The sequence below is a fragment of the Colletotrichum graminicola genome, assembly GCF_000149035.1.
Source record: "Colletotrichum graminicola M1.001 genomic scaffold supercont1.75, whole genome shotgun sequence".
NCBI classification, from domain to species: Eukaryota; Fungi; Ascomycota; class Sordariomycetes; order Glomerellales; family Glomerellaceae; genus Colletotrichum; species Colletotrichum graminicola.
The window spans coordinates 1-26,194 of NW_007361079.1; the positions used below are offsets into that span (position 1 = coordinate 1).

Consider the following 26,194-nt stretch of genomic DNA (forward strand, 5'->3'; position numbering starts at 1 on the left):
TAGAGACAAGGCTTAGTTTAGAATAACTATTTCTCTAGTCTAGAGAAATTAGCTAACTAGAGCTAGATATATATAATACATATAAAGGTATTATAACACTATAAAATAGTTAGATATCCTTTACTTTACTATATAGTCTTAATAAAAGTAATAAGTTAATTTTTATATCTTTAATAATCTTTTTTACTATATAAAAGGTGCCTTTAATCTAAAAGGGGTTATTAGCTTAGTTAGTATCTAACTAAAAGCCTTATTACTAGTTATTACTAAAGTAGTATAGTATGTCCTTATTAAACTTTAGGAATTAATAGGGGGGCGTTATAAATTAATATAGGGGCGTCGCCCTTATAGGGGCGTCGTTTTCTATCTTCTTAATTAGCTTAGAAAATTAGTATATCCCTATAAAGGCAGTAAAAATAATTTTACTAACACTTCTACTATTCTAACACACTATTATCTAATTAGCCTATATAGCTATAAGAAATAGGCTCTATAAGGGGGTCCTCTTTATAGCTATAGAAAACAGGCTCTATAAGGGGCTCCTCTTTATAGCTATAAAGATTACCTCTTATAGAGCCTATTTCTTATAGCTATAAAGAGCACCTCTTTTCTTATTTAAGTTTTATAAAGGTATATTACTTATTACTTTTTTTTATAAATCTTAAATAAGGCTATATAATTAAAAGCGCCTACTATCTAGCTATCTTTTTATAATATAGTTATAAGGATTTATTATTACTATTAACTATTTCTTACTAACTTTATATCCTTTAAATACTAGACTATAATAGCTATTTATTTATATAAGTCCTTATAGTCTTTTCTTTACTAAGAACACTTAACTAGCTTCTTATTTATTACTAAGAGGAGGTTAGAATCTAGCTTTAACTTAATTAACTTACCTCTTATATAGACCTATTCTTACTTTTAAGTAGGTAGCCTTACTTCTTACTACTAGTACTTTAGTTATAATTCTAAGTATAGGTTTAGCTAGCTAACTAGCCCTCTTAAGGTAAGGCTAGTTATAATAAGATAAGTTACGCTATATTCTTTAGCTTACTATAAAGAGATACTATAATCTTTAGGTTAAGAATCTAGTAGTATAAATTAAAAGAAGACGTCTCTTAAAGACGCTACTAAGGGTATATCTCCTATTTACTAAAAGTTACTAAATTAAGTATTTTAGTAAAGATCTTATAGTAGTATAAGATACTAAGCTTAGTTAAAACTATATAATCTAAATTATATTCTTTAATAAGGGCTAAGAATAGCCTTTTACTAGAAGGTATTACCTTTTTTACTAGCTAGTATTACTTTTTAATTAACACTAAACACTTTAAAAAAAGTAGTATATAAAGTTTACTAAGAAGCTTAAGGTAAGTCCCTATATACTTCTAGCTTTTAAGGACTTTATCTTTAGTATAAGCTTACTTAAAGTATAACTTCTAGTTACTAATTATATCTTATATAATAGTAATAAGTTAATATAAGTAACTAAGACTATTTAAGAGATAGCCCTTAATATTATTATTACTTAACTTTATACTAAAGGTAATATAAATACTAAAGTTTTAGTATTTTTAAATAAAATAGTAAGCCTACTATACTCTTAAGGGTAAGTATATTATATAGAGGTACTAAAGGATAAGGCGTTAATTAATAAACTCTTTATAAAGTTTAGCCTAGGCTTTCTTAAAGGCTTACTTAGTTTTAGTAAAAATAATAAGCTTTTATATTATTAACACCTTATAATATATATAAAGGAGGGCCTTATTTACTAGTATATTAATCTAGGCCTAGTCCTTATTACTAAGCTAGGCTATTACTTATATTTATAGCTAATAAGCCTTATTATCTAACGCACTACTATTACTACTATAACTATAGTCCTTAAGCTACTTCTACTTAGCCTTAAGTATAATATTAAAGTTAATATAGTAAATATAAAGCTATTACTAGACTCCTAGAAACTACTTATTTAGTATAGCCTTTATCTACTTATTATAGTCTATAATTATAATAGTAAAATAATAGACTAAGTTTTAGTCTATAAGTTAGTAAATACTAGCTAAAAGAAACTAAAAGCCCTCTAGCCTTTTATTATAAATAAGGCTAAATATAGTATTATAAATAAATCTAAAGTAGGTCTACTTAGTAGCCTAAAAGAATAGAAGTTTAAAGTAATTAGTGTTATAGGTATTATTAAAACTAATTACTTTAAGGAATTACTTTTATATTTAGAGATAGTAAGGAAAAGTCTAAATAAGGCTAATAAGGTAGTCTAGCTTATTATCTACCTACTTTACTATATATAGGATATCCTACTTATTAAATAACTTAATTAAAGCTATAGTTAATAAGTACTTACCTAGCTTCTCTTAGTTTATATAAGCTTTAGTATTATAAATATCCTATTAAGTAAATAAGAAATCTAGGAACTACTTTTAAATAATAGTATATATATTATATACCTAAATACTAACTTATTAGCTTATTATATTAATTACTTTTATTATAGGCTATATAAGCTTATAATAAGAAAAATATATAAATACCTTAAGGCTAGGGCTATAGTTATACTAATTATACTAGGTCTTTAGATAATAACGTAATAGCTACTTACCTTCCTCTTAGGTCTCTATAATAACCTACTATTAGTAACTATATTTCTAAGATATATACTATTAAATACTATTATCCCTTAGAGGCCTAGGGCTTTTAAATTAGTTATATTAAATAGTATACTATATAATTTAGCCTTAAGCTTTATATTAGTTCCTTTTTATAATACTAAATCTATTAGTCTTTATAAAAGTATTAACTTAATTAAAAAAGGTATTAAAGGTTTATTTTAGATTACTAAGTATTAGTAGGTTTAAGATATTAAGTATAAAAGGAGAAAAAAATTAGTTACTTTTAGTATAGTAAAAGGCTATAGTTTAAAAAAATACTTTACTTTAAGAGAAAGATTATTATTAAGGTAATTAATATAATAAATTAGCTTAAGGACCTTATTATTTAAGCTATTAAAAAATAAAGTCTTATTATTAAAGAAGTGCTTTTATTAGCTATTAATTAGTCCTAAAGGCCTCTTAAGTAGTCCTAAGAGCCTACTAAGTACTTCTAAAAGCCTACTAAGTAGTTCTAAAAGCCTATTTAATAAGCTTAAGGGCACTATTAAACTACTATATAGTAAGATAAGGAGGTAGCTAGGACTCTTTATTAAGGGGAAAGAGGCTAGGCTCTAGAGAAAGTTATAAGAAAGTAGTCTATTAGGTCTTTATTATTCCTTTAAGGAAATAGTATATAAGGTAAAGTATTAGCTTTATACTAAGGTAATATAGTTTATAGTATAAAAAAGGTTATATATTATATAAGGTATTAACTAAGAGCTTAATAATAAGGTTATACTACCCCTAAGGGTCTTTAGCTCTATAAAATTAGCTAACACTAAGATAGCTACTTATTAATATAAAAGATAATAAAGAGGCACTAGATAATAAGATTAGGTTATAATTAGTTAGTTATTACTTTTAGAAGGTCTAACCTATACTAAGAGGATAAGTTAGTTAAGTTAGACGTTATAAAATAGGCTAAGTTTAGTGCTATAGAAGACCTCTAGCTTTTACTAGTAATACTATAGTAAATAAGGAGTATAAATAAAACTAAGGTTAGATTAATCTAGTAGTAGGGAGAGGGGAAAAAGATAAGCTACCTTATATAGGTCTAGTAGAATTTAGTTATACTAATAATAAATTTTAAGCTAATTAAGAAGATAGAAAACAACGCCCCTATAAGGGTAACGCCCCTATATTAATTTATAACGCCCCCCTATTAATTCCCTAAACTTTATAGTTATAAAAGACTATATATTATTATAAAGACTTTAAGGTAGCTACTAAGTAACCTTATAAGTTAGATTTTACTAGAGCTATATATAGAATTACTTAAGGTTAAAGATTTATTTAAGTTAAAGTGTTTTTAGTATACTATGTCTTTAAGCCTATTACTTTTATTAAGGTATATTTATTTCTTTACTATATAGTAGTAAAAAGAAAACTTAATAAAATAATAAAGATAATAAGAATAATAAAATAGTATAGATTAAGATAGTTATACTACTACTTAATATAGCCTTCTTACTAGCTATTATAGTTTTAATAAGATAAAGCTAGGCTGTAGTAGTGTTATAAAGTAATATAGTATAAAAGTAAAGCGTAATAGTAAAGTAGTAAAGTAAGATAAATAATAATAAGGAGCTAAATAAATAATATAGGATAAAATAAGTAGTAAATAAAAGGTGTATTTATAGTTAACCTTTTTTTTATAAAGGGTTACTTACTAAAGGGATATATACCTAGGGTATATATAATATATTACGTGTGTGTTAGGTATTTAGTCCCTGCTATCTATCTGTCTCCTAACTATAGGCACTTACTACCTTGTCCTGTAACAGACAACGTCTTAACCTAAGTAAGTGTAGGAAGCGTATAGATATACTATACTATAGACCTTATAACTAGGCTAATTTACTAATCTATAGTAGCTATAATAGGCTAAGGCTATAAGAAGTGTAGGAGGGCTTTGCCTACTATAATATACGCCTACACACTTAGATAGTGCCCCTATTTAACCTCATGTATATAACGCACAAGTCACTAGATACTCCTTTCTCCTTAGCTTAGATTAAGTATATTGAGTTACTATACACCTGTTAGAAGGTAGTGCTGGCCCTTTGTAGTAGCTTTATATATAGCTTTAGTGCTTTAAAAACTTAAACATAACCTTAGTATATATTAACTAATACACTCTTAATATGTCTATTATATACTTGTTCCTGCTTAGAATAGACTAGATCTATATATACCTTAGTATTAGAGTTACCTACTTACTATATCCTATTATAGTTAAGGCTAGATCTATGTTTCATTTACTACAGCATAACATTTTTAATAGGGAAAGGCGGAACACTAATACGTGGAGGAACCTTATTTAGTCTAGATAAATCAGGTATATTATTTTTAGAAATCAATAAAGTACTTAAAGAAAGTACCTATTGTGTATATATCTGTTATACCTAAATACTAAAGGATAACCTCAGACTAGCAAGGGGATAATATCAAACTAAATACATAAATTTCAATTCCTTGTCTATATTAATAATAAGTCGCTAATAACCCTAATCTGTTCTTTGCTTTAAACTATAGTATAGCTTCTTTGTTTTATACACTTAGAAAGCTTCCTTAGTAGCAAAAGCTAAGGCTAGACAATCTAGATAGGTCTAAATTATTTAGCAATCTCGGTGCGCTTGTCAAGGACGTCGCCAGCTAAGTGGAAATACTGCTTGGCAGCCTTGGGCTTAGGCTCGCGCTTGTCGAGGACGTCGCCAGCCAGGTGGAAGTACTGCTTGGAAGCCTCAGGTTTGCGCTTCTCAGTTGAAGACAGCGGCGCAGCGACCACCATGGGGCTGAGGACCAGGATAGCGGCGGTGTTTGTGAACTTCATGTTGACTATTGGCTTTTGGGCTGGGTAGACAGGTAGGAGTCTGATGGACGTAAAACTCAGCTGAGCTGTTGTGAAGATTAGGTTGATGTGAGTGTGTGAATAGTAGGTTGATGAGAGTATTTGGAGTGGATGTATTCTAGTTGATGTGGTGATGAGTTAGAATATGCAATCTGGCTGGATGACACTGCGGACTTTATACCTCGGAACTCTATCACAAATCCCTTCTTCGAGATACATGTAACCACACCAAAAATAAGGACATCATCGCCCAGTCTGTATTCAACTGCATCATGCTGACGGCGATTAAATCAGTGATCGTACGGTTTGGTGTTTTCGTCAAGGAAATCACAGTCTTCTGATTAGGCCCACATTGTCATTGGCTCCAATATTCGACTTGATTTGCGGGGCCGACCACACAGTAATCATCGCAGACGTTAGCGGGGTTTCTGACTGTCAGATCTGATGATGCGGAATGTTCTCCTATACAAGCGCGATCAGGATGGCGCTCGCATGAGTGATAACCCGTTTTCTCCTAACAGATGCACGTGATTTTGTAATAGAACATTTCCACGACAGCATTGCGCCTTCATGTCATCCAAAACTGGCAAGCTGACTCTCGAAGTCAGACCTGCACAACAAAGAATAATAAACAATAAAAAGAAAAAAAAAGTAATTAATAAGTAAGCATTACGTTACAAGCTCAAGTGACGTAGCACTGCTGATTGCCATGTGAGTTACTATTGGGAGTAAACATGTGCAGGAAGGTGGGCAGAAACTTATGCCCACCTGTCATCTCACCCGTAATCTCACACACCACTTAGATACACATAAATATAATCATTTGGAATAGTTTATGGCGAATCTGTTGCAAACTCTTGCACATCGAATTTGATGATTTTATGTATAGATCTTAAGTCAAAAGTTTTGAGCTTTATATACATATCTTCTTGTTCTCCAAGTGTGTAATCACCAACTTGACCAGAACATTCGTCTACTTATTTGAATTGATACTTATAAGACTAGTCGAAGATCATTCCTTGCTGTTGATACTTAACCCCTCTCACACTTTCAGCCTTTTTTATCGGAGTCCAACAAACTGCCGTTTATCATCCAGTGCCCTGCTCACGATGTCTTCTCTCCGTGGAGCTGAGAAACTTGGCCAGAGATTGTCCGATGAGTCGGAAGCAACTCTTGAGGAGACGCAAGAGTTTCTACTCAGAGGAAATATGAATTATCCAACGTATTCTGCTCGAAACCGACATCTAAAAGGATTTGGATTCTTTTTTTGGGTAGTTACATGCATCAACGCAGTCCTATTCCCGTTTTCTGCTGTTTGTTCTTTGTCTGCTTTCCAGTGGAAGAACACAATACAGAAAAATCACGACAATTCACTGCTGCGGTTGACAAGCTGGTACTGTAAGAAGTTGAGAGTCTTAAAATACTTGGAGGAGCTTTCTGATCCCGCTATAGCACCGGTTTTCGACCAGACCCAAATAGATATTATCGAAAAGAGAGTTAACGGCTCACTTTTGAACTTGGACAATAGCATCTCCAGGGCGCCACCATCCCCTGAGATCGACGCAGCTTGGGAGCGCATCAGTAGCTTGATGCCGCACGTAATAAGTACGGAGGACGTCATCAGACTAGGAAAAGACCCTTCAAAAACCGCAAGATATCCCGAGGATTGGGGATTTGGGCCAGATGTCCACGTCGCTGAGCTGGATATTTTACACACGATTCACTGTCTTAATGCAATACGACGAGACGTTCATTGGCGCCACTATTTCATTGACGATTACCCGGACGGCAACTTACCAGAGCTTCACCGCGTTCACACAGATCACTGCATTTACATCGTATTGCAGAACCTGATGTGTGGAGCAACTCCAGACCTGATTACGCAGCCCTGGGTCGATGGCCAGCTACATCCCTTTCCCGACTTCAATATCAACAAGAAGTGCAACGAATTCGATTCAATACTTGCATGGCATGAAGACACTATGATTACGGACTCGGCGCGATTCGCTACGATGCGCATACCCTCAGGACAAACACCCTTACCTATGTCAGATGAGTTCCATCGTATGTTCGGATTAGACTCTCACAGCGCGGGTGGCCATGATCATGGACATTTCAAGCGGAATGCGTATTAGCGGTAGCGGAGGGACTTGGAATCTAAGGTTTTCGTGTATTACAGAAAAGAATATTCACAGGAAACTGTCTATGAACTGTCCATCAAAAAACTCAATAGGCTGTAATAATAATGGTGTGAAAGTGCCATGGTCCCAACTCCAATGGTTCACACTTTGCTTCAAAGTACTATCGGTTAGGTTGTAACGATTTGTATCCGTATTTGTTGATTATTATTGAGGCGTATAACAAGTATGAGATATATTGAATCACCGCACGAACGGCTACGGAAATGAGAAGAACAATCAACATTTGGAAGAAAGAAAAAACCGGATTACTATATCGTCGTATAAAAACTACGACAAGTGTTTCGTTAGAGGAGGGTGCAATGCATTCTAGGCAGGTTTTCAAACGACACTGGCCAGGTTTGGGCTCGGGATACTTACAACACCGAAACACATAGCCCGTGACTATGAAAGCCGCTCCTGTAACCGAGGTGGCGGAACCATGGCTGATCTGACTGAGTGATAGCCGGTCCCAATGGATTCTTTTGCAAACTACGTAGCCAGACAGGAATCGGAGTACCCATGTAAAAATACAAATGCTACTTTTGATATTTTTGACGTTAGCATCAAAGTTCTGATAGGATTAAGAATCAACATCTGAACTTAGGCCGCCAAGTATATACTCTTATCACGTCACATTGCTTGATACTACACGCATTACAGTTCGCCTCTATTGATGACATGCCAAGGGATTGTTCTCGGGCATTGAGACAAAAATAAGCTAGTAGTAGTCGATAATTTAGAACATTGTGGCTAATCTTGTCAATTTGCCGAAGATTGCTCGCGGGCGAGTAAAGATCTGCTTTCCTCATCGTCATCAACGTGCTTGCTGGGCAAGCTTCCCGAGCCTGCTCGAGAGAGTGCCAGTGACGCCAACCCACACATAACGAAGGAAATGACGTCAGGCATTCCTTTCCAAATTCCGTCAAGCCTCATGCTCCAGCTGAAGGTTTTAGCAACGAGAGGGCCTGCAAGCAAAGAGCCCATGGTGTCCATCATGGAAAGGGTTGTAAACAACGTTCCAACCATGTCCTTTTGAACAAGGGAGCTAAGAAGTGATCTAGCAAAAGAGCTAAACCCATTTCCAAGAGTATAAAACACTAGACCTAGATACACGTTTTAGTCATCTTGCTAATACCACTGCACTAGACCCCTCCCCTTGGTCTTCTAGCCACGTATGTGTCCTTTTTTCCATATGTTCAGCTCCTTGTTACTGCTTGCCTTGCTGGCTGTTTTACTGTTACGTGCACTGCGTCACTTCACGTCTCGCGGGTGCAATATCACAACTCTATCGCAGCCTAGCGATTCCCGTCAGATCCGTAACAACTGCCAGGGGAGCTATGTTATCCTAGGCTTAAGATAAGAGTAAATACAGCATTTCTACTTTACTACCTGTAGTATTAACAGTAAAGTAACTCGTATAGTATACCGTATACATAAGCAGGAGTCTAGATGTCATAAAGAGCCTATACATCTAGAAAGGCCTGTTTAAGCTGGTCTTTCGTTTTTTACTTAATAATAGGTGGAATAGGGTATTGTAAGAAAAATAGCGTTATTTGGCGATATATAGTAATTCTCGTGGTGATTTGAAAAGGTGTTAATGTTAATGACGAGGGGAAGATGTGGCATTTTCGGGTGCCTCGGATGTGGGGGGTGGGGTGTCTTACAAGTGGGGTACCTATTGAAGTTAAGTTTACCTACTACCTACGTGCTGAATCTGGCCTTGTCCCTAGCTTGATTCTGCGACCTGATGGTTGAGTCGTAATATCAAGGATGGCGTATTAACAGACCCTTGTCATAGTACAAGGTTGTAAATAGTAATAGGTAGCAAGACAGTCGTTTAGTGGATGCTGGTAAATTAACGGCCCCCTGCTGGTAGATTTATGGCCCTCTAAACATGTCCCAGTTAGTTAGTCACCTGCCTACTTCAGTTGGTCCCTACGGAGATACTAACCCTATCTCGTAATCCACCTAACCTAAATCCTAACAGTCGCCGGTATATTGACGGCCGCCCCCTCCTGGTAAATTAACGGCGCGCCAGCCTATCCTGGCTAGCGAAGCGGAGAAACTTAATTCTAGTGCTATATACTCCTAAAGATACGTAGGGTTAGTGATTAAGGTGTTTAGGGTTTGGGTTAGGATTTAGATTAGATAGATATGTTTGCGTGATGAAATGTATTGTTTAGGTGTGTTGTGGTTGTATTGGCTGGAGGGCCGTCAACTTACCACAGGGTGGCCGTTATTTTACCGTTATCCCGTTTGGTTATCTGGTTGTTGGCTTCTGGTACTACATGAAAAGAGCCTGTGGGTCCCATCCCCTGGTTCTTTCAAGCCACATGACAACGGCACACACGGCATGCGCTCTAATGAACTTATCAGTATTGACTACAGGGTGACACTGACGGTGGTTCCCTGATTCGATAGTCTATGCAATATGTGCAGTCGAGCTGACGACTTCGGCCAGCTCTCCACATGCTTCAGTGATATTGTAGCAGCATAAAGGTCTTGGCATCGACCCTTGGTATGCACTTTCGGTACTCATTCTTGGCACCAGCTAGGCTTGCCACAAATACCAACACGATGAGGTCCTTACCAACTGTGCTGCTCCTTCTATGGGCCTCCCTCGTGGTCCCTGCGCTATCAACAGAGTCAACGCCTCTAGCCTTGACTAAGCGGGATTCTCTCTCAGACGTCCTCGACGATATCAAAGACGCTGCAACCTGCGGCAGCTGCAACGCGCTTCTGCTCGTCTTGCAAGCACTCGCACATACCGGCAACGACAACTTCGTAAAGGTTATTACAGATGTATGCACGGCTACAAAGAAAGAAGATTCCGATGTTTGTGCGGGAGCAATCGGCCTGGAAGGCCCCATTCTCGCGCACGACCTCCGTCAGATGACTGTAGGAACTAGAACATCCGACCTCTTCTGCCTCACTGTCTTCGGTCTCTGTCAGTGGCCGGCAGTCGACACGTCTTTCTCTCTTCCTCTGTCTTCCAAGCCAACCACATCAAGGCCCGCGTCCAGCAACAAGCCGCCCATCAAGGTGGTACACATCAGCGATATCCATATCGATCTCAACTACACCACTGGTGCCAGCTACAATTGCACCAAGAACATTTGCTGCCGGCCTTACACCACTGATGACGAGCCGGGCGTTACCGAATACCCAGCTGGTCCGTACGGTAATTCTGCTTGTGATACGCCCTTGTCACTCGAAGAGAGCATGTATTCCGCCATCCAGTCTTTGATCCCCAGCCGTGCCTTCAGCATCTTCACCGGTGATGTCGTTGAGGGAGCTGTCTGTGAGTAATCTATGCCTAAAAAGTTATACTAAGCTCATCAAATAACTGACTGGTTGGACAGGGCTGGTGACTGACGATGAAGTCACATCTGACCTTCAGAACGCAAATAGTCACATGGCATCCCTTGGTCAGGTCTACCCGGTCATGGGCAACCACGACGTATCTCCTGTCAACTCCTTTCCCCCTCCAACAGTAGATACGGATATGTCTACTCAATACGCGTACGACACCCTGTCCGACGCATGGTCCTCTTGGATAGGCGCAGCTGCCGCCAATGAAGTATCAACGAACTTCGGTAGCTACTCAACACTCACTGAGTCTGGACTCCGCATCATCAGCCTAAACACCAACTTCTGGTACAAGCAGAACTTTTGGCTTTACGAAAATACCATCGAACACGACCCATCCGGTATGCTCTCGTGGCTAGCAGCTCAGCTCGAAGCAGCCGAAGCAGCCGGTGAAAGGGTCTGGCTTCTTGGCCACATGCCCATGGGCGCCAGCGACGCATTCCACGATCAGTCATACTACTTCGACACAATCATCCAACGCTACGATGCTACTATCGCTGCCATATTCTACGGCCACACTCACAAAGATGAGTTCGAGATATCATATAGCGACTACACAAAGCAGTCGGCCTCCACAGCAACCATGATGTCATACATTGCTCCAGCCCTGACACCAACCTCAGGAAACCCCACTTTCCGCGTCTACGATGTCGATCCAGTCACGTATGGTGTCCTCGATATGCACGTCTACTATGCGAACCTAAGTGCCCCTTCCTATCAGACGTCCGGCCCAACTTGGGAACTCTTATACTCCGTCAAGGACACCTACGGCACCCAACTCGGGTACACTGACCCATCTGCTGAATTAACTCCAGCATTCTGGCACAATCTCACCGTCCTATTTGAGAACAATGATGGCGTGTTCCAGGAGTACGTTTCCCTAAAGAACCGGAAAGCTGGCAATGATGCTTGCACAGACAATTGCAAGACGAATGAGATTTGTCAGCTCCGTGCTGCGCAGTCGCAGTATAACTGCGGGACTGTCTCTCCGGGCATCAATTTCAAGAGGGACGTCGTAACTGGTAGTGTAACTGCTGGTGAATGTGATGGATCTCAGGCTGTGCCTATATTGACGGAACTTCTTGGCCCCGAAGGCATCGCGAACCTTAGGGCTGTACTGGTGGACGTTCTTGGAGAGGCGTTCCTCAACACTCAGGTATCTTTGAACTCAACAACAGGCTGATCAGTCGCTATGATGTACGAGCTTTTGCACAGGTGGTTCTAGCAACGTGTAAGAGCCATAATAGTCGCTTTTTAACTCGGCTTCTAATAGCTTAACAATAGCTATAGGGAGTACCTTCGTGTAAATAGTTACCGCCTGCCTCTTATTAGGAAGAGGCGCCATTTACTGCTCTGTCTAGCGCCTGTTTTAACCCTAGACTTCAGCTTCTATTATTCTTCTAATCATGCTTAATTCTATTATCAAGACAAAGAGGGCTCTAAACAAAGAGGGCTCTAAACCTCCTCTAGAGGCAGCTTTTAGCCGTAATACATTGCCGCTAACGTAGAAGATCTATACATATCTACTATCTCTCGTGTCGTGTCTCTTATCTTTAACCACGCCTGTGGCATCACCAACTCTCAATCTTCCTCGTCTTACTTATGATACTACTGCTATAACAGTATCCCTTCTTTTAACCCTGCATCAGCCTGCATACACTCTCACTAGGCTGTGCTGTCCACTCCTGGCTGCTGCTGCAGCTACCTCATTGCCACCAATTAAATTATCTGAATGAATACTGCTCCTATAACTATGGATACTATATTGCTTTGTGACTTGCTTGTTGATTACCCTAAACCTGCCACGGACGCCGGTTTTGTCAACCTCAAGCACGAAATTACCCCGTTGGCCCATGGGCAAAGGACAGTCTTTTGAAAGAAATTGGCAACTACTGTCTTGCGGCTATTTATGACGGCCTGCATGCGAGCACCATCGGACCCTTCACCAGGGGTCTAGGTTGGACCTCTGCGGAGGTTGGACTTTTTCTTGTCCAAGTACGGAAGGATTACTAGACCCTTCTGTTCACTCCTATGTTTACTTTCACTCTCTTTCAGGTCAAAAGCCAAATATATTTGGAGTACATCTAGATTAATAGAACACATGGATCCATTAGAGTTGACTGCAGAAATGCTCTGGGGACATATACAACAAGGAACGGAGCAATCAAAGCTGATGACTAAATACTCCGTGACAATTACGTTGCTATAGTGAAGATGTCGCAAAAACGACGCCATTAATTACAGGCAGTAATTAACGGCTAATATGTCCTATGACACATCTCCTCAGATTTGTACTATTCCTAGGGCAGATCTGTAACTCTTACTAATGTCAGATCTTTTAATTAGGTACATCTCGCCAAAGTCTAGGTAGTTCAGTCTAACCTATGACGTAGAAAACGTAAGTAGGGTGTTAATAGGAATTAAAACTATAAGGTCTATAACGCTTAGACGTAATACTATGCTTATACTATTAAGGTATAACAGCGGTAGATGTCCTAGGCTTATAACTGTTGTAAAAACGACGCTGTTAATTATAGGTAGTAATAAATGCCTAATATGTCCTGTGACAGAAGACCCTAACTGTATCCAGAAGACAATAAAAAAAGTGGCTTTATACTTATTCTTCAGTCAAGGCCAGAGATAGCTTCCATCATTTGCTGGATTATGTCTTAGTCAGGGATCACTGTGTCAGCGTCGCCCGTTCAAGATTGGCAGCAATGTCAAACATCCGCCCCGAGAAATATTCACATTACCAATATCAATGTCATTTTGAATGTAAAGTCAATCTTACCACATACCCATATCTTCCATGACTTGGCTCTAATGATGCCGTATGGTAAGTCCAGACTTACTGCTGTGATTTCCAATGACCGGGATTGGAAAATGATGATCGGAATCGGTCGGGAACTCACTTCCCACTCACCTGCGACACGGCCACCTCACCAACGAAGATACAGTCTGCGTCAATTGCATCTAGTGGTATTGTTGTCGTATACGACGCATCATGCGTTGCGTAGGTCAGGTCGAGAGTATCAATGGCGGCAATGATCATTGCTATACGGTGCCGAAGGAATCACTCAAGCAAGCGCAGCGAAGTAAAATGAAGATCATCAGGGCCGTCATTCTCCCGGCGCTGATTCGGCTCGTTGCGTCTTCCAGTTACGCAGTGGGCTCAAGATTCAGCATCCGGGCTCTATCCAGAATGTCTTTCTTGCGAAAGGCCGGCTTGTGATAGAGACTTTGCCGAATCTATCCCTATGGCGGCGCTCGATGGCACTGCCACCACCAACACTGAATCTGCTTGCAATTTTTGGGCGACTGTCATTTTGGTTTTATCTTGTTTCATGTCTCTCCTTGAATAATATTCAGTGTGGCATCCCCATGCCGGCGTTGTCTCTTTCGGTATGCTTCGTTGTCGCTGGATGGCGTCATTAGGCAACTACTATCCAGTTGGATAACCCAGAAGCCTGTTGAAGTTTAACAGACTGTGATTTTACTACTTACTGCATTACACTTTGTGCCTGATGCAGTAACCGACCTCCCCTTGATTTGGGTGTTATACCTCTGCTTTGCTCTGATCTACGGATTTGGCTTTTGCATGGCTATTTGGTTGCAACCTGATAGTCCTTGTGACAGCTATGATTTTAATCTATTGGCAATAAGAAATCCTGTAGATGTGAACAGCAAACCAGTGGATTAGAGGCGTGTCACTGGGTTCCTTCTACTCTCGATATTAGGGCGGTTGTTGTGAGCGCCGCCGATGCTTTCGCTAGCTTGGTGTGATGGCGTACGACAGCCTGTTCACTGTCTTCAGTCTCCCGAAGCCGCTGTTGACCTGGATTGTTCCGCTAGAAATGCTATATCTAGTCTTCGAGGTGTTAGCCGGCGGTAGATACAATTTTCATTTCCTGTCGACGCAATCCAGACACACCTCATCACCAGCAGGCGAGGTATCGAGAACCCCGAACTGCGCAAACCCCAGCTATCCCAGCCACGCAATCGCGGTATACATTCGAGACCCGCTTTATCTCAAACAAGCTGGGTCTTCATGACATAGCGAAGCCGTCTAGCTATTTAGTATTGGAGTCTTTGGAGACGAGAGCGAGCTACAGAACGAGAGTTCCATTGCCGAACGAAACCCTTGGGGGTTTGAACTGGATATATATGCAAAAGATATTCGTACGGAAGAACCAAACTATATTAGAAGCTACCTCTGAGCGGGGGAACGTGCGTATCTCTGGAGCCATGTTACTGGGCTTTACCTTGGCGTCCTGGGACACAGATCCATCGTTGATGAAGAAACTGCTCTCGGGCCAGCAGAAGTCAGCCTTGAAGTAGCGCAAATCATATGCTCCGTTGGCCTCGGAGATATTGACTTTGACTATGAGCATATCAGGGGCACAATAGGAGGAGTTTAGACACAACTTGATTAATTAAGTAAGGACCTTGATACGCCGGGGCCTTCGCCTCTACATTTTCAACCTGGCTTCAACCCCTTATAAAGTTTCAGACCGTATCCTGACTAGGATGGTGAGCAAGCTAACGATACTGTGAGCTTGAAGCTTAACAGACTAATGGAAGCCACTAGTACACATAGGGTAGCACAGAACGCCTCAAATTTCCACATTATGGAGAGTATGTGCAATTGGCTATTGTGCTGTTTGTATTGACGATTGTTAGTGTATCATTATCTTCTAGTTACAGAAAGACCAATACATTTTTACGTGAAAGTCCATTTGTTCTCATATCTTGGATAAACAGAGCCAACCATAACTGTCTTCATAGGAAAACCGCTTGAATACCTACGTGTGAAACTGTTTGGCCTGAGCCGTAAAAATACGGTTGATTGTGCTAAAATTTGATCCCTGTGCGCAGCTTTCGCATTCGTTTCCTTCGTCCCTCAGCCGGCGCCCGAGTCACGTTAACTCTCCGTCTCACCTCCACTTATCCGTGACACTCCCTTCCCCTAAAGCTGTTCAAAGAGTGTAAGGGTTGTACGCAGTGCCATCCTCTTGTGCTTTTGCCCATAACTTCTTGTTCGACCTGATCAGACAAAATTTCAGAAGTAGACAGAATGCAACACCTATGGCTGCAAAACCCATCATGAGCAAAAATGCCATTAGATACCTGGGCTCGTCTCTGTCGGGAAAAAAGTAAGGGGCAATGACATTGCCGATCTGCCCCAGCACGTTGATTACAGGTATAGCCGTCGCGCGTTTCTCTGGGGTACGGCCCAAAGTCCCAACTAACCAGGTGTTGATTAGAGGATTGGCGGCAAACATACCACCGATGTACAAGAATGACGCAGCGTAACGGGCTGGAACATTGCCTGTCGCTGTGCAGACGATGTACCCCAGTATGGCAGCGATGACAGGTCCGATCATGTGATAGCCTCGCTCTTTGAAGTGATCCGAGCTGCGGGCGTTGCATAACGATGCGACTGCGGCAAAGACATAAGGAGGTGCCGTCAGAAGGAGTGTCGTGGTCCTCGACTCAAAGCCGAATCCGCGGACAATCGATGGGAAAAAGTTGAGAAATCCGTAGGCGGCAGAGATAGAGATATTGATAGCGACAAAAATCCAAGTTTTGTAGTCCATGCAGGTAAGCTTTAGTCCATACCAGATGCTAGTGCTATTGGCTTGGGGCAGTGAGACCCTATCGGCTTGAATACGTGCAACGGCGAGAAGGCGCATATCCTCAGTTAGTGACCATCTCGCTGAACCTGTCTTGGAGTGAGGATAGTCAGGAAGTAGCACCGTGGCGACTAGAGCGCAGCAAGATCCTGCTATGGCCAAGACGATGAAAAGCCACTGCCAGCCGGCCATGCCTTGGGACCCTTCAAGACCTTCATACACGCCTGTGGCAATGAGGCCGGAGCTAGCCATGGCGAGAACTAGGCCCGTGTAAAGGATAGCGGTTCTCAGAGCAATTTCCTTTCTCGTATACCAGCAAGACATGAGGTAAATTGCCTGTTTCATCAACTCAGCTATATTCACTAATATTGTTGAAAAGACGCTTACACCTGGAAGAAGAGGGGCTTCACACAGTCCGAGTATAACTCTGCAGGCCACCAGTCCGTTGTAATTTCTTACGCCAGCCATTGACGCAGAGACGCCTGACCAGACTATGGCACAGCATGGGAGATAGAGACTGGGCCGAACGTAAGGCAATATCATGTTGGATGGGATTTGTGCAGCGATGTAACTAAGTACAATACCGGTCAGCGATCACAGTTGTTCACTCTACTGATATTTCATTGGATTGGAATTCAAAACATACCCAGGAACCAAAACTGCAACTGCCGTGGCGAATTGAGTGTCGGTAAGCCCCAAGTCAGCTTCAAAGCTGCTGAGGCGTGCTTGACTGAAAGTGGTGTAAGTCGCTCAGCTTTCACTACGAAAAATGCAACGAGAGAAAGAAGCTCACGAGATGGATGCTCTGTCCAGGTAGTTGAATAAATATAGAACCCATAGCATGGGCATCAATGTCATGTCAAGCCGCTTGACGAGTTTCTTCTCAAGGTCTTGCCAGTTCTCAAGCCCGAGCGCCTCAATAGGCGCCGTAACTCTCGGTAAGTGCTGTGCAGTCTTCTCCTCGTCAGATGCCTGTTCCGTATGCTCTAGGATAGCTTCAGCATTTTTATCGCGAAGAGGTTCGGTCTTTGAACTGTCTCTAGTGCAAATTCCTGCGTCTGTGGGCTCGACGCTTCTGCGGTTGATGGTATTCATCTGCGCAAGTTGACGGTATAGCGAGCCAAAGATATTCCCCGCGCTTTTAATTAGATTGGGAGGTTGTAGATAACCGAGGATTGAAAGTAATGGTTTGTAAATTTGATGTCTTCACCAACGTGGCTCGAAGCATTAGGCCTTTATACTTTTATTCATTCCTTAGCATCTTCCCGGGAGACCGGCTTCCTTAACCACTTCACTCCCCTTCCCTCGTGAATGCAGTTGGTCAAGACACTAAAATCACACAAGTGGAGCACCCCACATAGAACCCCGCGATTCAACACACACTCTTGGTTCTTCTCGGCTTCTGGGGTCATACTTTATTGTGAGGCGTCAAAGGGCTCATTTCATACTACGACGTATGGCTTACTAGACGCTTAGAGCAGACGTACCCACAGTGGCCGAGACTTCCAAGAGCGAGATGACGTGCTCTTTCTCCACCATGTTTCTTAGTAATGGCTCTACATTCTACCTATCCGCGGGTATTTATCAACTAACCGCCCTCTAGCCATCCGTCTTAGCCATAACCCACCCGTCTTGGACAGAATCCCTCCGTCTTGGCCAGTCTTGCAGGGTAAATTTTGTCTATGGATCCAGTAAATAGCTTCATTTGAACCAAACAGATTGGGGGACATCAGCTGATAATTTTTCAACCCTGTGCAAGAATTTATCTAAAATCTCTTGGTACAATTCTGTCCCATGATCCATACATCGTCTTCTGGATGTGTCATGTCGTAGCATGGCGGAACCGATTTCACGTCTTCGACCACCGTGAGCAGGATAGCTCGGTTTTCATTGGAGGCTTTCTGAACCAAATTATACGCATACATCAATCACTGGTATTCTGAGATTAGTACGTTGACTCTGGATGATACTGATACCTTCGCTTGCTGCAGTTGACACAGCCTGGGAAAATTCGGGAACCAGCTAACGTTCTATGTTTCTCGGCATTAGCCGAGGTAATGAACCACTCGCATTTCGATAAATGTACGGAGTAGCCTAACCCATTGAGTGCCTCCAGGCGACCCCATTTCTGCCAAGGGCGGGGTAGAGCCAATGCATTTATAGCGTCAAGTCCGACAATCCAATGGTTTTACAGGACTTCTAGCTCCGTGGCTTTTTACTTATGCCATAAGTACTTGCAATTTCCGTCTTTACAAAAAGGTACATTATAATCTAAGTAGTCCAATTAGATCTTCTATTACTATGCCTGTATTACTGAAACCTCACTAAGAGGCTACTCTAGTATGTAGTTGTCTAGATAGATAATAGGAACCTCTACTTAGATAGTGCTGTAAATAGGTATCTGAATTAGCAGATGTTATGATCTTGGTGAGGATGTTGGTGGCCGTGCTGAAGAAAATAACATTCTCTAATAATGTAGGTATTGTCATGTTCGGAGTATTTCCGAAAGTGAGGGGTAAAAGTGGTCTGGATCCACCAAGGGTGAGTTGACTTGGCATCCAATAGGATACCTAGATAGATAATCTGTTGTTCGCAGTCTCCTCGTACAGAGATTCTAGGTACTCAGTCAATTCAGAAATCTACAGTGTTGAGGTGTACCAGGAATTTCTGTCGCGGGCCTTTTTCCCAACATAGCAATGGTGATGAATGCCTTTTGTGGTATTCCTGCTTGTCCAACCATGTTCTAGCAGACCTTCCCTACGGGGTGGGGCTGTATACGTATGTTTGATATGTCTGTGTTGCCGAGGCAAAACCCCCGCAAAGCAGAGCACTTTATCCTCTTTTCATCCCTCACCCAATCCACTTATTTCAGGGCATTACCGACCAACTGATCACAGAAGACGTTGCTGCCTTGCAGATTTTCAACACAACTAATTGTTGAAGCTTAGCCCTCGAACTTGTCATTTTTCGTCACTTTTTTGGTCCGCTGCGTCTTCTAGCCGGAAAACATGGAGATCGTATGGCAATCAACCGGAACAACAGGGAAAAAACGCTCCTCGCAAGATATGTATTACCCATTCATGATGTATCATTTCTGATTATAACCGGCTAACATGAATATTCCTCTTACCCTGCAATAGTTGCCGCGCACGTAAGAAGCGCTGTTATCATATTGCAGCAGTTGAAAGACCATACCCAGCTAACAGGCCGCCACCTGAGGTCGGCTCAGGGATGGGCACCCGCAATCCTAGCCCAAGTCCCAGTCGCGTCAGTTTATATAATCCCGAATCCGTACTGGCAGATTTATCGACACATCCTGCAACAGCAGTCAACATAATTCGACCTGGATTATGTCAAATTCACCCTCACCGCAGAAGAAACCATATGCGACCAGCCGTAAACGGGTCTGCCGAAGAGAACGCACAGCGCCAGTTGCATTGGTACACTAGACACAGGCGTAGAACTGCTCCTCTCAGACTATCTGAACATTATAGACGCTATCTTGAAGACGAAGGTGCTTTTCTTCACCTACCTAGGTCAACAGCGGACATGCTACTGCCTATCTATAATACGTTTTTGGACGACCTGATCCCTGTTATTAACGGTGGGAGTATGTTTCGGAGCTACAGTAACGGAAATGCCTCTGTTTACTTGGTGCGGGCAGTATGCTTAGTGGCGTGCAAAATCAAGCAAGCTACACCCTTTCTACGACTACGTGAGAACGGGTTAATCTTGGGCCAAACAGACTTCGCATCAAAGCTGCTTGCTGGTCTCGACGCGGCGATGAAGGCGGATCTTGAACCCGACCGAGTGACCAAGATCCAAATCTTGGCGTTGATGCATTTACACAACGATGGGCTTGGAGGAGTGGACCGTTCCTCAAGCTATTTATCTCAAGCCATATGTGAAGCTTGGTCAATCTCGCTTCACGTAAATGTCCCATTCAACGCTGACCAAGAGCAATGCGACCTACTGTGGTGGGTGTTGAGGAATTTCGACCGACTCAATAAACCGGTCATGGGTGCTGCTCCTTTCATCATTGACGATACCGATATCGGGATTAGCCGCACCATCCCCCGGCAAGAGAATTACAGATCACAGCTTATGGCAATTTCTCTACGGCTAGGAGATTTGATGATGAAGTCGACTCGGGTCTACAAAGCAAGCTCTAAAGCCACTGCCGATGACAGCGATGATTTTCCGACTTTAGCAGAACTGACAGCGGATATATCTCTAGATCGGTTTGAAAAGTCACACAGATGTATGTTTTCTATTGAATTTGTACGAAAAGTAATGCTAAAACAACCAGCTTACCTCCACATATGGTATCATGTTGCCGCAATGCTTTCGTGTCGATATAGTGGACCGGGAAGCATCCAGTACATGCGACGTCTGGCATCCGCGGATTGTGTACTCGGAATCATCACACAAGAAACGCCCGATGGTCTACCGCCGCTCCCACTGGTGCCTTATGCAATGTCAATGTCTACTACGGTCATCTACCGGGCTTTACGAGACGGTGAGCGTTTGCTGGAACTAGCGTATAATGACCTTGAGGCTTGTTCCAAAAACCTAGAGGCTCTCAGTCTGGTATGGACTAGTGCAAAAGGCGTTGCAAAACTCGTTAAAAGACTACGTCGGTTCACAGGCCCAGACTTGTTCTATAAGCGCTCGCTCGATGATACCGACTGTACTTGCAGAAACCCAGAACCAGAATCAGAGGATCAGGTTCCCGGCGACAGTTGCAATGGTGTAGCTAATTTACGTCAAGAGGTGGAATCCGACGGTTTTCAACACCCAAATCATTCTCTTTCCAGCCCGGTTCGGGCTCGAGATGGTTTAGGAGAAGATCCAGTTGAAATCCCGGCTGTGCAAACTCAATATAACGCGACTTGGGTCGGAACTGAATTATTTTACACGGATATCGATCGGGCATTTTACGACTTCTTCGATTACGGAATGCCTAGCATATTTCGCGATTCAGCTACACTAGAAGTTCTACATGTAGACGATGACCAGAGCGTCTCGCCTTTCCAGCAGTAGTTTCAGCTACTTATTTAGGTACATGTCACAGAGTGACTTAACAGGTGGGAAACCCGGTTTGGGTATGTAGGTGTAAGGCTGTCTCGGCTGGAATCTTTAATTAATACGTATCCCACGTGGTGAGCCACTCCGGAGGGCCGAAGTAGTATCACGCAATGCTACGCATGACGCAATGCAAATGGGGGTGTTGCACCGGTATACAAAATGGTAGACTTGCTATGTTGTAATTAATGAGAGTTTATGCCAAAATCGCAACTAGGGCATTGATTAGTTATATAGTTCGGCATGCAATTCGTCCATGAGTTTCGCGTCAGTTAACGGCAGCGGTAGGCTCACCAAGTCACATTGTCGACCTTTCATAGTTAGTTATATTTCCATCTGGACATAAAATATAATTTACTTTGTTGGAACCCCCATTTTATTCTAGCCCAATTGCGCTTCTTGATTTATCCGTTCTGTTAGTTTCCTGGGTTGGAGATATTAGACGACCTATTGGTACTTTTGTTGGAGTAGTTCAGTAGCAATGACTTTGCTATACGCATGTTCCGCAGCGCATACTTCCATTGGTGTTGTCAATGACTGATTCCAAAAGTCTTCCATCGTTGCTTCAGTGGCACCTCGGTATCTTACTATCGAGTTGTCCTCTGCATTGTCCTCTAATGTACCAGGCGGTATTGTGAGTCTACAGTGAGCTAGCGGTTCGTGAGTGTTTACACCGTGGCACAAAGTTTGTCGCATCTAACCGCAAACTTAGCTTCACTGGCTCTATCCTGGGAAAGCGCTTGTTCTACACTTTTGATGTACCTGTCTTTGCGGTCACGGTATGATCTGCTCACTATTCAGTAATGATGTCACGAGATGTATAAGTGTTAGTGACTGCCCACGTAACTAACAGTATCGCTTTGTTATGTGACAGTCATGAGCCCAGTTTGCTCTGCATTGTGCCACAATGGTCAAACTGTAGCAACACGCTAAGGTCTCAGGCACCATGGGTTTAATGCCCATAAGGGTGTCCTAGACGTTGAAACGCCTGTGGTCCGTGGCCTGACCACCTCAATTTTGGCGAGATGTACCCCATCAGAAGGTTCACAAGACTCACAGTTAGTCTCACACTGCCTAGGCAAGGGTGTGAAACTGGGAGTGTGTCACGAGACTTATGAGCAGTAACTAACGGTATCGTTTTGTGGTAGCGAGTGTTTTACAGGTGCCCTTTTGGTATTATGCAGGCGTCTAATCGTATCCGGCAGCCACAGCCACCACCGCCACAACGTAGCATAGGTAATCTATCACACCTACCATAAGCCAGCCCAGGCCCTAACCATCCTAACTACTACTCCTATACATCTTCTATAGTAATGTATATATATAAAATGCGTAAGGTTAGTAGTTAGGATAGTTAGTGTCTAGGTTAGGATTTAGGTTAGGTTATGTTAGGTGTAAGTGACAGATCATGATATTTCTGCACAGACTAGCCGGGACTTAGAGGGCTGTCAATGTGTGTGCTGACATATCATGCTCCTCCATTGGGTTAGACACCCGCAGAATACGAAAAGTGCACCTGCAATGTACCCGCTACCAGTTTTGTTATGTGAAAAATGATCAATCGGTAACAGATACCTCAAGAAACTGGTAGCGGGTAAATTTACGGCCCCCTTTTGGTATTTTCACGGTTCTGTACTCCGTATCCGTAGCTCATTCATTACCGGTATGTCAGTCTCCACAAAATGTCGCCCACAACAACACTCTGAGTTGCCTAGCTAATCAGACCATTAGATTTACAGTAGTCCTGTATTAGTTGCTTTCTTTTAACAAAGATTTTTGCTACCTAGCAGTTGATAGGTGATTGCTAGCTTAGTTACATAATATTAAATTGCCTGCTGTCCTCAAAAGCCTTTCTTTATGTAGTATAATACCCCCTGTTATAATAGTATAGCTTTACGTAGAGCTAGCACTCTTTGAAGCTTGAGGCCTTATTGATGGGTATGGTGGGCGGACGGGTGTGGTGGTGGGCAGTGGCGGTAGTGGCGGGTGGGCCGTGAAAATACCAAAAGTGGGCACCCCAAGAAAACCCACCCGCCGTTGAGCATTTCTCAGCTGTTTGCGACGCTTGTCAACTGTGTCTTCTTTCTTACCTACGGTAAGTATACCAGGCTTAGCGTAGCTCTCTGTCTGTCTGTCATTTATCGTCTTAGCCGTGACTTTGACATACCTTCTGGATTGAAAATTCGAACAATTATCAGGGCTCATTGCAGCTAGGCATCAACTAATGCTGTTGGCTTCCCCCAAGTTTCTTCTTTTCTTTTCATGACATGAAAGGCTTCTTGCTAGAAGTCTCCTTTGCAGTCGCTATCAGAAAACAGACGAGTTTGCTAACTGCAAGGTAGACATAGGTTGAAGCCCTGGACCAGGTGAAGATGTGGCGCTAAATGACGATCACGCAGTCTTCTCTGTCGCGATGACATATCAAGATTTCCTCTTTTGCTTAGCTTAGGGCGAGTAGTGGAGAAGATCTACACTCCTTACAGGCCTTCCCAGCTCCGTCAATGTGGAATCATCCAAATGTAACCTTCAACGGCAAGCCCTGCAACTGTCCGCAATTCAGCGCCTGTAATCAATCATCCCAATGCGGTAATTTTGATTACAACAATCTACGTGACCTCTGAGGCACAGGGTTGAAATGGTCCGTCGAGTATCAATATTTTCGACCTGTGGAAAATATATTTAGTCATTCTTGATTACCCTGCTGAAATGATGTAAAGTTTCTTTCTACATCCACCTGTCTTTTTCCATTCAAACACCAATCATTGTTTCTTTCTTTCCGACAAAGAGTAACTATTCAGCCTCTTATTCTCCCTCATTGCAACAGTTCATCTCTTCAAATTTCCAACGCATCTTTCCTAATTGTATACGACCATCCAACAATGCGTTTCTTCACAGTAGTTTTAGTCTTGGCATCATGGTCCACCCCCATCACGGCGAGACCACCCAGGTGTAGGGGCACAATGAAAGTCGGGAAGACGATTTATACCATCACCAACGAAGTAGAAAACTCTGTGGTTGCACTGCCAATTTCTCGTACCGGACTTTTGAATTCAGGAAACTCAGTCAAAACTGGTGGTGCTGGCTCGAATTTCTTTGACAGCGCAACCAACGGACCAGCAGCACCGGATGCTCTGGCGTCTCAGTCAGCTCTAACTATTGCGGGCAATGTAAGCACTCCAATCATGTTGTTTCATATTAGACACTTTCATCTAACGAACATCCAAATTTCAGAGCCTATTCGCGGTCAATGCTGGATCCAACACTCTAAGCATGTTTGCAATCAACCAGTCCGATCCGACCAGACTCACAATGGTTGGCCAACCTGTTGCAATTCCAGCGCAGTTTCCCAATACGGTTGCTGCATCGGACAAGAACAAAATTGTCTGCGTAGGATCTTCTGGTGCTGTTTCAGGCATTTCCTGTGCTGGCTTTTCTGAAACTGGCGTGGGTAGCATGGACATACTCCGTCCCGTCGAGTTGAACCAGACCACTCCACCAGCGGGGCCAACTAACACAATTTCCCACGCATTTTTCTCTAACGATGAGAACACACTGTTTGCAACCGTAAAGGGAGATCCGGCTAAGAACAACACTGGGTTTCTCGCCGCCTACCGGGTTCAATTCAATGAAGGCTGCAAATCTGTCAGTCATTATGGTGTGCGCTCGTCGCCCAATGGTACTGCGGTGCTTTTCGGCTCGTCCACTATCCCTAATAGCAACGACTTGTTCGTCACGGATGCTTCATTCGGCGGTGTCATACTATCACTCGATGCCCAGAGCAAAGCTGCTGTCAAGGGGTCGGCGGCTGTGGATGGCCAAAAAGCAACTTGCTGGGCTACCGTTTCCCCAGCGACGAACACCGCATTCGTCACAGATGTCGCATCGAACAGACTAGTGGAGATGTCGTTGAAGAATGCGAGCGTAATGAGCGTTATAGATCTCAGCGCAAATGGAGACCCTGGATTAACTGATCTGAAGGCTGCTGGGAGGTTTGTCTACGCACTCAGCCCTGGCAATGGCACGACACAGGCAGCCATAACAGTAGTTGATGCAGTTGGAAAAAAGCAAGTTCAGCGTTTTGAGCTTCAACAGTTCGGAGTGGGGAAGAATGCTCAAGGAATGGCCGTGTTGCTATAGGCAGCATCTCTAATGCCAGGGCGATGTAGTAGAGCTGCATTTATTCAAGCTCTAATACCAAGTGTTGCAACCTAGCATGTATATAATATATAAACAGTTGATCTATTTTGTTTTAAATTCATGAGATAGAGAGAATTGAGTTGTGGCCTCCATCTCAATGACCCTCAAATTGAGACATCAGATAAAAAACGGTTCTTTCTCGTCTAGTAATGTATAGACGAATTACTTCCTGCTAAATCCATATACTTCCTCCAAGCAACTACGGGT

At 42.3% G+C, this 26,194-nt stretch overlaps 8 protein-coding genes across 8 annotated transcripts; 4 read left to right on the forward strand and 4 right to left on the reverse strand.

The window, feature by feature from the left end:
* Window positions 1-5,286: 5,286 nt before the first annotated feature.
* On the reverse strand, window positions 5,287-5,505 carry GLRG_11093 (uncharacterized protein; the record flags this gene model as incomplete). Its single annotated transcript, XM_008101778.1, has 1 exon — window positions 5,287-5,505. One exon carries the CDS (start codon window positions 5,503-5,505, stop codon window positions 5,287-5,289), a length of 219 nt encoding a protein of 72 aa, XP_008099969.1.
* Window positions 5,506-6,632: 1,127 nt separating this feature from the next.
* GLRG_11094 (uncharacterized protein) lies at window positions 6,633-7,658 on the forward strand (the record flags this gene model as incomplete). The annotated part of the gene is made up of 2 exons (XM_008101779.1): window positions 6,633-6,921; window positions 6,976-7,658. The coding sequence occupies 2 exons, from the start codon at window positions 6,633-6,635 to the stop codon at window positions 7,656-7,658; spliced, it is 972 nt and encodes a 323-aa protein (XP_008099970.1).
* Window positions 7,659-8,462: 804 nt separating this feature from the next.
* GLRG_11095 (uncharacterized protein) lies at window positions 8,463-8,729 on the reverse strand (the record flags this gene model as incomplete). Its single annotated transcript, XM_008101780.1, has 1 exon — window positions 8,463-8,729. The coding sequence occupies one exon, from the start codon at window positions 8,727-8,729 to the stop codon at window positions 8,463-8,465; it is 267 nt and encodes an 88-aa protein (XP_008099971.1).
* A 1,551-nt stretch (window positions 8,730-10,280) lies between these two features.
* Window positions 10,281-12,255, forward strand: GLRG_11096 (calcineurin-like phosphoesterase; the record flags this gene model as incomplete). The annotated part of the gene is made up of 2 exons (XM_008101781.1): window positions 10,281-11,004; window positions 11,066-12,255. The coding sequence occupies 2 exons, from the start codon at window positions 10,281-10,283 to the stop codon at window positions 12,253-12,255; spliced, it is 1,914 nt and encodes a 637-aa protein (XP_008099972.1).
* Window positions 12,256-13,696: 1,441 nt separating this feature from the next.
* On the reverse strand, window positions 13,697-14,124 carry GLRG_11097 (uncharacterized protein; the record flags this gene model as incomplete). Its single annotated transcript, XM_008101782.1, has 3 exons — window positions 13,697-13,740; window positions 13,871-13,892; window positions 13,996-14,124. 3 exons carry the CDS (start codon window positions 14,122-14,124, stop codon window positions 13,697-13,699), a joined length of 195 nt encoding a protein of 64 aa, XP_008099973.1.
* Window positions 14,125-16,048: 1,924 nt separating this feature from the next.
* Window positions 16,049-17,800, reverse strand: GLRG_11098 (major facilitator superfamily transporter; the record flags this gene model as incomplete). Its single annotated transcript, XM_008101783.1, has 5 exons — window positions 16,049-16,317; window positions 16,357-17,041; window positions 17,093-17,276; window positions 17,352-17,435; window positions 17,499-17,800. The coding sequence occupies 5 exons, from the start codon at window positions 17,798-17,800 to the stop codon at window positions 16,049-16,051; spliced, it is 1,524 nt and encodes a 507-aa protein (XP_008099974.1).
* Window positions 17,801-20,254: 2,454 nt separating this feature from the next.
* Window positions 20,255-21,748, forward strand: GLRG_11099 (uncharacterized protein; the record flags this gene model as incomplete). Its single annotated transcript, XM_008101784.1, has 3 exons — window positions 20,255-20,315; window positions 20,370-20,966; window positions 21,015-21,748. 3 exons carry the CDS (start codon window positions 20,255-20,257, stop codon window positions 21,746-21,748), a joined length of 1,392 nt encoding a protein of 463 aa, XP_008099975.1.
* Window positions 21,749-24,750: 3,002 nt separating this feature from the next.
* On the forward strand, window positions 24,751-25,927 carry GLRG_11100 (uncharacterized protein; the record flags this gene model as incomplete). The annotated part of the gene is made up of 2 exons (XM_008101785.1): window positions 24,751-24,957; window positions 25,022-25,927. 2 exons carry the CDS (start codon window positions 24,751-24,753, stop codon window positions 25,925-25,927), a joined length of 1,113 nt encoding a protein of 370 aa, XP_008099976.1.
* Window positions 25,928-26,194: the final 267 nt, after the last annotated feature.